The 13,001-nt window shown below is 39.3% G+C and overlaps 2 protein-coding genes across 2 annotated transcripts in view; one reads left to right on the top strand and one right to left on the bottom strand.

Moving 5' to 3' along the window:
• LOC118596545 (S-antigen protein-like) overlaps nucleotides 1-8,231 on the bottom strand; it is a 109,042-nt gene extending 100,811 nt beyond the window's left edge. Inside the window, exon 1 of the mRNA XM_036207473.1 lies at nucleotides 8,028-8,231. Within this exon, the coding sequence (XP_036063366.1) occupies nucleotides 8,028-8,231 (204 nt within the window). The remainder of the gene's footprint in view (nucleotides 1-8,027) is intronic.
• A 256-nt stretch (nucleotides 8,232-8,487) lies between these two features.
• Nucleotides 8,488-13,001, top strand: part of Fam81b (family with sequence similarity 81 member B) — a 63,928-nt gene continuing 59,414 nt past the window's right edge. Inside the window, exons 1-2 of the mRNA XM_036206710.1 lie at nucleotides 8,488-8,535; nucleotides 10,808-10,872. Coding sequence (XP_036062603.1) covers nucleotides 10,829-10,872 — 44 coding nt within the window. The 5' untranslated portion in view covers nucleotides 8,488-8,535; nucleotides 10,808-10,828. The remainder of the gene's footprint in view (nucleotides 8,536-10,807; nucleotides 10,873-13,001) is intronic.

The following is a 13,001-nucleotide window of genomic DNA, read 5'->3' as shown; positions in this document are numbered from 1 at the left end:
TTGGAAGGAGCATTTAGGTCTGAGAGGCAGAGTTTTCATTGAGAGTGGATGTGGCCCAAAGATAAGGCAGGTCAGACGGATGTACAGGCTTTTCAGGGGACATTGAGAGCAAATGGTGGAAGCAGGAGCAGCTGGTGACCTGGTTCAGATTCCCCATCCCTTATTGTAAAATTTGTGCATAGATTTTACTGATAATAAACAGTAAAATAATCATTTGACTTCCTTTATCAGAGTCTAGCTTATTTCACTTAATATACTGACTATAATTGTACCTATTTACCTAAAATTTTCATTTTTCTTTACAGCTATAGAAAATTTGATTGTACATACCCATTCATCCATTGATTGCTGCAGAATATTTGTACACTGTATGAAGATGTGTTGCTGTGATTGTTGTAATAAAAAACTGAACAGTCAATAGCTAGGCAGAAGAGATAGGGGGGACTTCTGGGCAGAGAAGAAGAGGAGATAATTGAAGCATATGTCAGATGCCAATGAAACATAGAGGGAGTTGGACATACAGAATGAAAAAAAGGTAAAAGGCTGTGAGGCAAAACATAGATTTAATATAAATGAGTTAATTTAAGTTATAAGAGCTAGTGGGACAAGTCTAAGCTAAGGCTGAGCTTTGACAATTAGTGAGAAGTCTCTGTGTCATTACTTATGAGCTAATGGCTGACAACACAGCTTTCTACAGTTGATAAACATTTAGACTGCTTCCATTACCTTGCTATTATGAGCAAGGCAGAATGACCAAGAATTTAAACACATGCGCCAACCTATGGTGCACTCCATGTTCAGTCTTGGCTTGAACAAAATAGCTGCTCCACTCAGAATGATTTAGTGGTAGGCAGTTTGGTGAAAGGAAACTTTGTTTTAGAAAGACAGTGTTCAGGAGAGTGATAATTATGGATTGAATTACAAAGGATAGAGTAAGAAAAGACCAACATGAGTAATTTTGAAAGTGAGGAGAACAGGTAGGCATAAGACAGAGGTCAAAGAAGATTCCCAGGGTTGTACCTGAGTAACTTAAAAAGGCTGTTTCCTTTTGCTGCAATGGAGGAGACCAGATGAGGAAGCAGTTAATTGGGAAGAAGACTGGGGAATGTGTAGTCTTTAGAATGGGGAATTCGTTATGGTGGTGAACAAGCATCAACTACTGAATGCAAGAGCTCAAAATCAAAGTGCTGCTGGCAGGTTCTGTTTCTGATGAGGACCCCTGTGCAGACAACTACTTCCTTGCTGTGCCCTGTGTGGCAGAGAAAGATCTTCGTTCAACATTCAAAGATGTGTATGCAACTGTTGTAGATGAAATTCTAAATTGTCTTATTAAATAAGAAACACAGAGCCAAATGCAGAGTTAAAAACCCAAGAGATCAGAGCACTAGCGAATAGCCATTAGCTTACCACTCGCTGCCATCCTTCCCCAGAGAGAAAGACCTTCTCCTGTGTGACCTGTCTTTTTATTACCTTTCTGTTCTACCTTCTCATTGGCTCTAAACCCAACCACATGATTTCCTCATCACTGCCTGTCCATACAGACCTCCAGGTCTCTATGGTTGGTACTGAGATTAAAGGTTCGGGTCACCACTTGGCTATGTCCTTGACCACACAGAGACTCTACCTGCCATGTCATCGAATTAAGGGCGTGTGCCACCACCTCCAGACTTCTGCTAAATGGATTGCTCTTAGTTCTGATCCACAGGCAACTTTATTTATTAACAAATAAAATCACATTTCAGCACAAATAAAATATCACCATAAACTATTTCATCAATGAGTAGTTCCAGCAGTGTGGGACTTCTGAGAAAGTCCTTGACAAACTGAAATGATGGTTCACTGACTATAAACACATGGAGAGAGACAAGACACCCAGGAAACAGTTTTAAAGGGGAAGGGACTCTTCTCTGGGAGCCTCATAAAGGAAGTTTCACATAGAAGACATCTCCATAAATGCTGTTGATGGGACTGGGACAGTGAGACCTGAGATTAACCATTGGACTTAACATACAGGTCACAGGAGACCTGGAGGTGCATACCTTCAATACAAGTTAAAAGGAACAGAAAATATGAATATTCAGACTGTCAAAACAAAATGCCAGAGTTGGTGGCTGATGCGAGAGAAGTTTATTTTTTCCTCTCAGTTCTGAAGACTTAGAAGTCAAAATTGAGATGCTGTAGTTTCAGTTTCTGACAAGGGCCCCCTTCTTTTGTTCACATGGCAACCTTCTTGCTGTGTGTCCTCCATGACAGAGGGAGAATATTTTTTTTCCTTGTAGAGAACCATGGTCCAATTAGATTTGGACCTCACCGTATAACTCTCTCAACCCTAATTCTCACACAAAGACTATCTCCGAGTGCCATCAACCTGGGGTTTAGAGTGTCAACATGAGAATTTGGAGCAGAGGGAAGTACAATTCAAACCATAGCAAAGAGCAGATTCCAAATAAAAAACAAAAACTAAAAGGACTATCACCAACAGTTTCAGGGGTTTTGTTTTTGTTTTGTTTTTGTTTTTTACTGAAAAAGAACAAGTTGAGTAGTAGTTGGAAAGTGAAAATCGAGCAAAGACTATTTGATTCCAACTGAGCAGGAAGCATTAAAGATGTGTTTATTTCCATGCAAATAATTATAGTAAAGAAAGTGGGGACATCCTTGGAGTGATATTCTCTAATGTATGAAATGGTATGGGCACTACAAACAATTAGTTGATTGTCTTTAACATGAGCACAGATGGTTTAGCCATTGAAACAGGAGAGGTGGCAGCGGCAGACAGGCACAGCCACGCAGAGGTCAGCCCATGTAGAGGATGTTATGGAACCGCTCATAAGAGGCCTTGGTGGGTTTGAGCCAAGGAGACATACCATGCAGGCAGCGGCCAAGGGGGCACAGTAGAAAGTTATGCCCATCATGCAGGCATGGCATCTATGTGGAAAGTTTTCTTAAAGGTGGAGGGGGGAGGGAATAGAGAGAAAGAGGGAGGGAGAGAAAGAAAACAAGGGAAACAGAGAGAAAAGGAGAGAAAGGAAAGTCAAAGTGCGTGCAGCCTCATGAAGAGACAGAGGGAGAGAGAAGAAGGAGGGGGGGTTCCTCTTAAAGGGGGGCTTTACATAAGATGATGTCAGAACCTTGGGCAGTGTTGCGACCGCCTCGACCAGCAAGGAAGATGCAACACTGAGCTCTTCTTTCTGCAGTTTATTCAGGGACCTTGAACAATCTTCTGACCCCGGGGGAGCCCTCCCTCAGCCCTAATAGCCTCTGGGCAGCCAACCCTAAACTGCCGTGGGCATCGCAGACAGGCCCAGGTATATGGAAGCAAGCCAGATCCTAAAGCCAAGCCTAATATGGAATTGTTTACCACCGAGAGTGCTCACCATCGGGAAGGTGGAAGGCAGAAGCCAGCGCCATCTCTAGGGTGTGGCACGCAGCTCTCTACAGGGCAGGTCTTAACAAAGGAGGCAGTGTGTTGGGAGGCTTATCAAAATTCCTTTCTAATTATTTCTGTTTTCCTGATAAAACAAATAGCAAACCTATTACTTCAGAGAGAAAATGATGGCAGTTAGAGGTCAAAGAAAAGAGGACAGAAGCCCTCTAGCAGATCAGGAGAGTGGTAGAGAAGAAGGATGGAATTACCAGGGACTGATAAGACTGATCCTGACTTCCAAGATACTCAATGTGGCCACATGTTTTCCTTCAGGCGTATGCTGACACAAGAAGGAAGTCAGTGGGGTGGAGCTGTGGACTTCACTTAAAGTTAGTTAGGGTCTCATCCTTGTATTCCAGTGACCCCAGAACAATTACTACCTTAAATATAAAGTACTCAGAGTCCTAAACAGAGGACTCTCAGAATGCCGAGGTACTTAGCGGAAGTCCTACATCTGTGTAGGTCACATCTGTGTGTGAATAATGGGACAGACCCCTGTCCCATTCAGGAAAAGTCTACAACATTCATAAAGAAGAGCTCTCTTGTTTCGCCAATAGCATTTCTCCAATTCTTAATGGCCAAAACACAAATTCTTTTATTCATTCAATTAACATATATTGAGGCCCTACATAAGAAATTACACTAGAAAATTCAATAAAATTGACAAAGTGGGCCTAAGAGAACATAAACTAACATTTATTTATTATTTATTTATTTATTTAAGTAATTACTGTGCTCAATGAACTATTTCTAAGATCTTCATATAGCTAATTATTATATGAAAGTTTCAATACTGTACTATTATCTGATTTTGTAGGTAGATGTAAAGTTTACCATTTATCCAGATTGTCCTCTGTGGACATATTGTAGCATAGTAAATGCAGTGTATAGCAACCCTACCTGCTGTTTCTCTTGGTTACCCTCTAGAATTGCCAGTAAGGCCCAATTGCTGAAGACACCGTATACTTGAGAACATGGAGAAATCAAGCTTGTACCATCCTAGAAGCTTCATCCGTACAGATTAGCTTTCATAGTGCTTTCATAGATTTAGAGGAGTAAAGGAACCATTAATTAGCTTACCCAGCTGCAAATTTTATGAGCTATAACAGTTAACTATCCTGAAAATTTGTGCCCACTAGTACAATCATGGCATGAACATCTTGAAAGTAAGCAACTACTTTCCAACTGAATTTAAAGGCTGCTCCATGAGATGATATCCACATCTGGCACCATATTATCCACACCTGGCACCATTATCAGGGCCAAGAACTTGTGGCTAGAAAGGTCATAGGTCTAAGGAGAGAACCAACTACTATTATTCTGCTAAATTTGACATATCTGCCAAAATGACTCCTAAAGATGCTATACACATAGATCAGTGAGTTTCTCAGCTCGCATTAGAGAAGCTTCTTTTTGTAGCAGATGACAATTAAAGCAGAGATCCACAACTGGTAACATGTAGAGAATAAGAAACTATGGAGTACTTATCCTTAATTGGGACATAAAAATCACATTCCTCCCCACAAGGCTCCTGGATCTCTGTAGAAGAGGGGGCAAAAAGCTTATAAGAGCCAGAGGTGGTGGATAACTAGGAGGAAAGTATTTTCTGGACATAATATGGCAATTCCATATATGAACTCACAAGTGATTGTGACAGTATGCACAACACCTATACAAGCTCAAGCTAAACAAAATTCTGGTGTGTTGGGGTAGGTGGGCACAAAGTTCCATCCTAGCTAAAGATGTATTGGTACTTGATGACTTCTGGGAGTGGAAGAGTCAGTATTCTTTAAGGGTGTGATCCTGGGGAGGTCAACCACACTCTAGGACATGCCTGACATCCAAGAGGATTTGAGCAACAGAATTTGGACTTGGATGATAGATCTCAGAGGAGTTGGAAATTAGAGTGAGTATGATTTAAATACATTGTATGAAATTTTCCAAAGATTAATAGAAATAGTTTTAAAAAATATTATCCTGTGACAAGTACAGCCACTTTTGAACTCAGTATGGCAGTTTCTGAGAATTTTCTACTTCAAGACTCAGCTATACCACTCTTGGGCATATACCCAAGGAATGCTCAATCATACCACAAGACATATGTTCAACTATGTTCATAGCAGCATTACTTGTAATAGCCAGAACCTGGAAACAGCCTAGATGCCCCTCAACTGAAGAATGGATTAGGAAAATGTAGTACATATACACAATAGAGTACTACTCAGCAGAGAAAAACAATGATATCATGAAATTTGCAGGCAAATTGATGGAACTAGAAAATATTCTGAGTGAGATAACCTTGACTTAGAAGGACAAACATAGTATGTACTCACTCATAAGTGGATACTAGATGTAAAGCAAAGGATAACCAGACTGCAACCCACAGCTCCAGGGAGGCTAGATAGCAGGGAGGACCCTAGGAAGGATGCATGGATCTCCCAATGAAGGAGAAATAGATGAGATCTACATGAGCAAACTGGGGGTGGGGTGGGGGGTAATGGAGGGCAAGGAATGGGAGATGAGAACATAGAGGAGTGGGAGGTTCAAGCTGGAACAGGGACAGAGTGGGAGAGCAAGGAAAGAGATACCATGATAAATGAAGACATCATGGGAATAGGGAGAAGCAGAGTGCTAGGGAAGTTCCCAGGAATCCACAAGGATGACCTAGACTACTGGCAATAGTCAAGAAAGTGCCTGAACTGGCCTACTCCGGCAATCAGATGGCTGAATACTAACTGTCTTCATAGAACCCTCATCCAGTAACTGATGAAAGCAGATGCAGAGATTCATGGCCGGGTGCTAGGCCAAGCTCCAGGAGTCCAATCGATGAGAGAGAGGAAGGATTCTATAAGCAAGTGACATCGAGATCATAATGGGACAATGTACAGAGACAACTAGCCAAACTAGTGGAAATACATAAACTGTGGGCCAATAGCTAAGGAGCCCCCATAGGACTGGACTAGGCCCTCTGGATAGGTAAGACAGTTGATTAGCTTGAACTGTTTAGGAAGCCCCCAGGCAGTGAGATCTGACTGGTCCCTGGTGCATGAACTGGCTTTTTGGAGCCTAGTGCCTATGGTGGAACACTTTATGCAGCCTTGGTGCAGGGAGGAGGGGCTTGGACCTGCCTCACCTGAATGTACTCAGCTTTGGTGACTCCCCATGGGAGACCTTGCCTTGGAGGAGGTGGTGATAGGGGGAGTTTTAGGGAGGAAGGCTGAGGGGTGGGAGGAGGGAGGACAGGGGAATCCATGGTTGGTATGTAAAATGAATAGAAACCTTCCTCTATATAATTGAATTTATTATATATTACATTTAATCAGCCATCTGGTGGGATCAATATTAGTTTATTTTACAGGAGAGAAAGCTCCTGTAAAGAGAAATGATGCAATTTAACCCACAGTGCAAAAAGAGTTGGGGTTTCAAGCCATTATCTTAGAATTCAGAACCACCTAATTTCACTCAATGACTGATTAGTGCCAATATCACTTAGTCCTGGATAAGGAGATAGTTGATTTGAGCTGGGAATCACAGTCTGCTTATAAACCTGACAAGACTTTAGTTCGAAGTTCTAAAGCTTAGCATAGCATTGCAGAGTGTAATATTGGAGCCAAAATCGTGGGTCATCTTTATCTCTGGATTAAGGTTTATCACTCACCACCCTGAAGAAGTCCTTGGAGCAAGGCAAACCCAGAATCATAATTTGAGTAGTAACCTAGCCAATTTCTACACATGAAAGCCAAGTGAATACTAACACATGCAAATTCTAATTTTAAAACTGAGAAAAAAAAACATTTTAAAATTAAAATAATTTACTTCATTTTGAAATAATTGAATAAAATTTCTTCTAAGAAAAAATCCAGTGTTTAAGTCCAGACCCATGCCATCTGCCATTGCTACTGAACTGTCCATGATGATCCTCTGATGGCCTCAAAGGGCTTCCTCAACCAGTATACATGGACAAAGATTAAGGTATAAAGTAACATTTTTTTTCTTTTCCTTTTCTCTGTTTCTAACTTAATGAAAATTGTACTCTCATCAAACTCATCAACTAAATCTAGGGTAGGGTTTGAAATATTGGGTCATTTCTTACTCTATTAGACAAAGTGAATGAGCAATTGGAATCAAGGAAACCTACCATAGGTTCATAAATCCTAGGGACTTAAGGACTTGATGTATGAGAGGGTCCCCATTGACATCACAGATCCCTCCTAAGTCACAATGCTCTTGAACTACCCTTGGAAAGAGTTTCAGGAGCATGAAAATTTTAGTTTGAATGCAGTCAAGATTCCTTAGCATTTTGGCTTTTAAAGAAGGAAAGCATATTTCTGTTCCCTTTCAAAAATTAAAAGCAAGTCAACAAAAAGTAATAATAATAAAGCTGGGGAATCAACTTTATGAGTTCAGGTACTTACCCATGGCTAACTCTTTAAAAATTTAAATTTCTCATGTTTCCCTCTTACATTTCTTACTATATATAAACAAAGTAAAAAAAAAAAAATCCAAGACCCTCAGCTCTTCTCTTGGGCACAATAGGATATATCTCCCAATATTTTAGGGCATTTTGACCTCAACAAAGTTTCTAAATGCTTTTTGGAAGCACCTGTGGAGATACGATCTGCTCATCAGCTACAGATGTGATGCTGGCAGTGGCGGACCCCGGGTAGGGAAGGGAGAAGCAGATGTCGAACATGTTGGAAGCCTCTCTTGGCATTTTGCCACCTATATAGAAACTAGCGTCAAATTTTAAAATGCCATCAATGCAAAAATTCACTTGCCCATAGTTCCTCATCAGATTCTTCCGCATTCTGGTTGCCTAGATACAGATGTAAACAAAAGTGCCTCTCTGCCTGCTGAAGAACAGCCAGATCCACCCGATGGCACCCTTCCTGGCTCAGCTAGTGACCAAGAAATGAAAGCAAGTACTTTTAGATATTCATATTAAGAATGGAATAATTGGCTCAGTTTCTCTAAAGCTCAGGGTTGTTTAGAGTTTGAAGGAATAACAGAAGAATGGCTTCCTTTTTTGTTTTCTTGCAGTTCCTGTTTGTTCTGCCTGGATAAAGCGACTGAGCACAGCAAGGCTACATTGAAAAAAATCATCTCAGTCTGTAAATACATTAACTGGATTGGTTTTTAATATGGGGCTAAGTTTTTTAATTTGATGATGATTTATTATGATAAAGATTCTTTAAGAAAAAAGAATAGTTATATGCAATGTTCCTTTTCAAAGCAAGTTGTGCTTTTGGACTTTGGTGGTTCTAACAATATCTGAGCAGTATATACAGTCTCTACTTATGAAACAGGTACCAGAAAACCAGTATGACATCAAGTACTGGTTTTGAGTTTCTGTTTAGTTTGGGTGACTGTTTAACATCAGTTTTTCCTCTTATATAAAATAGGCTGGTTAGACCTACCTTTTGTTGTGGGGTTCTAATGAACTTCATAAAGTGTTAGCAAGCAGAGAAGCCTCAGTGGAAAATGTGATTATCATCACATGATCCATTACTTCCCCAATCCTCAAGTTCCTCACCTATAAAATGAGTCATCTTAAGTTATTTAAAGAAACTTTCATCATACATGATGAAAAAACAATGATACTGATCTAAAAAAGCTATGAGAAAATGAAATCACAATATATATGAGATTTTATAGTATAAGAATTATAACATTTTAGAATATTATTGTGAACAGATGAAAATTGACACATATGGAAAAATGCCATAATAATAATTTATGAAGTAATTTTCACATATAATCACATCTTAGTCTCTAAGAATACATTGAAAAGACACATACACACACACACACACACACACACACACACACACACACACACACACACTATATTCCCAAATTAGAAGTGATGAGAATATCCTAGTAATTCATTCCTTTTGGACACATTCATTCCACAAATATTTACATAGCATTATTAGTTGTCAAATTCGTAAGGCAAAAACTAACCAGCTGATAAGGAAGTACCAAGCCCAGACTCCCACCACCCTTGGGGTTCCATGGAAAGATGTCAAGGAAACAGCTGGTATGAGGGGAGTAGTAAGTTCAGGACCCAAAGCATTTGCAGTTGGAAACAGTGGCAAGAAGCAGTGCTAGGCGGAAATCTGTTCAGGTCCTCTGAGGACATAGGATGGTATTCAGAACACAAATGTACAAGTGGTGTTCAGTGGGGTATTCTTGAGAGCAATGATTCTCAACCTTCCTAGTGCTGCGACCTTTTAATACCACTCCTCATGTGGTGACCCCCAGCCATAAAATTAGTTGCTACTTCATAACTTTAATTTTGCTACTGTTACAAATTGTAATGTAAATATCTAATATGCAGGATATCTGATATGTCACACACACACACACACACACACACACACACACACACACACACAAGGGTTTGCAACCCACAAGTTAAGAACCACTGCTTTAGGGTAAGCCCGGGCCAAGACATATCCAACCTCTTGCAGACTCTACTCTTCAATATGTCCAGAGCCAATGCACTCTCCCAAAAGCTCATTGGCCCCATCCTGAGCAGCCATTTTCTTTCCAACCACCACACCAATCATTTTACTATGCAGTGGTATAACCCAAGAAAAATATTCAACAAACATACCTTGTTCAATGTGTTAACTTAAAATACCAGTTACATTCCCTCCACTGAATCCAATTCAGTGATTGGCTATTAAAATTAAAATAAAATGTGCTTTGTTTTTAATCTTTAAAAAGGCATTATAACTTTAGTTGTTTTAATATATGGAAATAGTGAATATATATGGCATTTTTTCCTCATAGTAATGTTACTGAATTATCCACTTTTATGGAAATAGAAACTTCTAGAAGTAGTAGAATAGTGAATTAGATATTTTCAGCTAAATGTTCATATAGCCAACTTGTTTTATGCTACTAAATTAACATACAGCTGTTCTATGCTTTTATTTCTCATCTATAATAATCTGACATCTAGGGTTTTTAGAATATAAAATTACTTGGATTGACTAGCTTTCTAGTTTGGGGCTGTTTTGAAAATTAGCTGATTCCCCTAAGAAATTACTATGTCAGGAATAATTCACTATCCCTGGACTTCTTTCAAAACTCAGTCAATAATCACTGGAGTTTTCATTTAGAAGTTTTCATCTTAGATTGATGTATGGCTTTAACTTCTAAAAAGCTTTTCCTGATGTGTTACCAAACCTATTGAAGCAAAGCTCTTTAGGAATGCCCCAGAACTCAATTTTAGTTTTAGTATGGTATATGTAAGGTTAACTGGTAGTATGTATTTTGTTTAAAATAAAAACATTTGTTTAAGTACAGGATGGATGAAGAGTAGCCCACTCAAGCATCACATGATACATTTTGAAACTATTGCCTCTGTTTTAGGTAAGATTTTCTTCAGCCAAAATGTCAACCAAGCACTCTACAGATCTAGTTGAATATGTTGACAAGTAAGTATATAAACCAATGGTTGAACTATTTACTGCATTTAATGATTCAGTATTGGTTATAGTGGCTGAATGAAACCTCTGAAATCACATAAATAGTTCTCTTCTTCCAGAAAAGCCTGAACCTCAAACAGGCAATCCTCACTATCTCTAGATGGATGTTACTGTCTTCTCTTTTAAGTGACTCCATAAATTCCTGTAGATTTGTGGGGGAAACAGTGTAACTAGGCAAGAGCTGACACACAATACAACATGATGCATAGATAGCTTTCCAATTAAACCAAGCAGATCTGTTGACATTGACAAAAACCCAGGAAAACTTGAGACATGTTAATCATCAGAAAAATTTTGATTTTTTAAAAAACCAAATTCCACTACATTTTTATTTACAGTGTTTGGAGCCTGTTTGGAGTGGTGCACAGGAGTGGGATCCTGGTGTCCCTTAGAATGCAACTATTGGTAGATTCATATTGTCCAAAGGTCCCTGAATTCTGGTTTTTAAGTGTGGGGTTTTAGAAGTAATGCATGTGGTTAGAGCTGTCTTGTTCTCAGCACATGAAAGGTGTCATCCACACAGCTTCACAGCAGTTGGGGACTTGGTCTTTGTCCGTCCACTGTTGCTGTCAACCCTGCATTTGGGAAATTCAGATCCTCCTTTTCAATCGCAAAACAAGGATGTTGGGCAAAGGCTCTTCTGCAGCTTTGAAATAGTTTCCAGTCAATAACATGTGTCAGAGCCACAGAAGAAATGTGGTCAAGTAAATGAGTCAATGTGAAGAAAGACTGAACAGTTGACTGATTTAAAAGTCATCTTTGACAATGAAAATGATGAAATTTTTAAGTCTGCCTTTAATTGCAATAGTTACAGTTAAGAATTTCCCTGTTCTCAGCCAAATGAATTTAATTCATTTCAGTAATCCAAGGTTTCAGTTTTTCTCATGCTTTCCACACCTGAGATTGCTTACATGAATATAGATTTACAATTTTTTTTTACAGGGGCAGAGGAAGGATCAAAACATGAGAAATGATTTTTCATTTTAAAATGTACCATTTAGATAAATGAATTTTTCTGAGTTAGGAACAATGAATGTAGTATGCCCCAAATTGATTATAAAAGACATACTTAGCTAACTTTAAGCATCCTAGAAGGGACAGTTGTTCCACCTGTCTGCATATAACAAATGGAAATTAGAAATCATTTTTTCAATCTATTAAGAAAATTCCAGTTTTGAGCCAGAGTGAGCTATGTTCCAGGGGACAAGAGATTAAACTCCTAAAGAATGAAAACTAACTTTAAATTTTAGAACATTATCTTGTATTTCAGCCCAAGAAAAGGTTAATGCCATTGATTTATGAATGTATTTTATAAGTATATGTGTACAGGCATGTGTGCACATGTGGAGGCCAGAGGACAACCACTGGGAGTGGTTCTGTCCTTGCATGTGTGGGTTCCAGGTCATCAGGCTTGGCGGTAAGCACTTTATTTGCTCAGCTATCTCAACCAGTTGGATCTCAGCAAAATGGAGTTAAGACAAAGATTGCTTGGCCCCAAAATTCATTTTTCCCTCAATCACACAGACAGTCCCATCCCCCAATGTCTAAGCCATGTGTCTATTTTGTTCACCATTGAGATGGTTAGGTACATTGTGCTACTCACTTCTGTTCTCTCAGGCTGCAGCCCCAAATGCAGGGGCTCTGCAGCTGTGTGCTTTTTAATAACACTGCAGTGGTCTAGCATGTTGTATTGAATATCAATTTTTGATAAGCTATACTGACAGATATAATTGAGAGTAAGGCAGGTGACGGTGGGGGGGGGACTGAATTGTATGAGCTGTACTTACAGAAATACTTATGGGATGCTGACTAGCAGGAAAACAAAATGACATCCAGACATTGCTACTATCACTGCAGAATTTTGAATTGGCATATTTAGTAAAAAACATCAACAGTGTTTTTTTTTTCTTTAAATAACTATATCCTGTAAATCACCATTTGGCAACAGTGTACTGGCAAGCAAAGGAGGCACTTAGACAAGTCAAGGTCATCATCCACTCATTAAACCACCTGAGTAGACATTATACAGCTCCAAGGATTCGTCCTTACAGACATATGTCAATATGTTTAAGGGTAAT

This window comes from Onychomys torridus, chromosome 15, assembly GCF_903995425.1.
Source record: "Onychomys torridus chromosome 15, mOncTor1.1, whole genome shotgun sequence".
In the NCBI taxonomy this organism is placed as follows: domain Eukaryota; kingdom Metazoa; phylum Chordata; class Mammalia; order Rodentia; family Cricetidae; genus Onychomys; species Onychomys torridus.
Note: the sequence above shows the minus strand (reverse complement) of the source record. Positions and strands in the feature narration are given on the sequence as shown.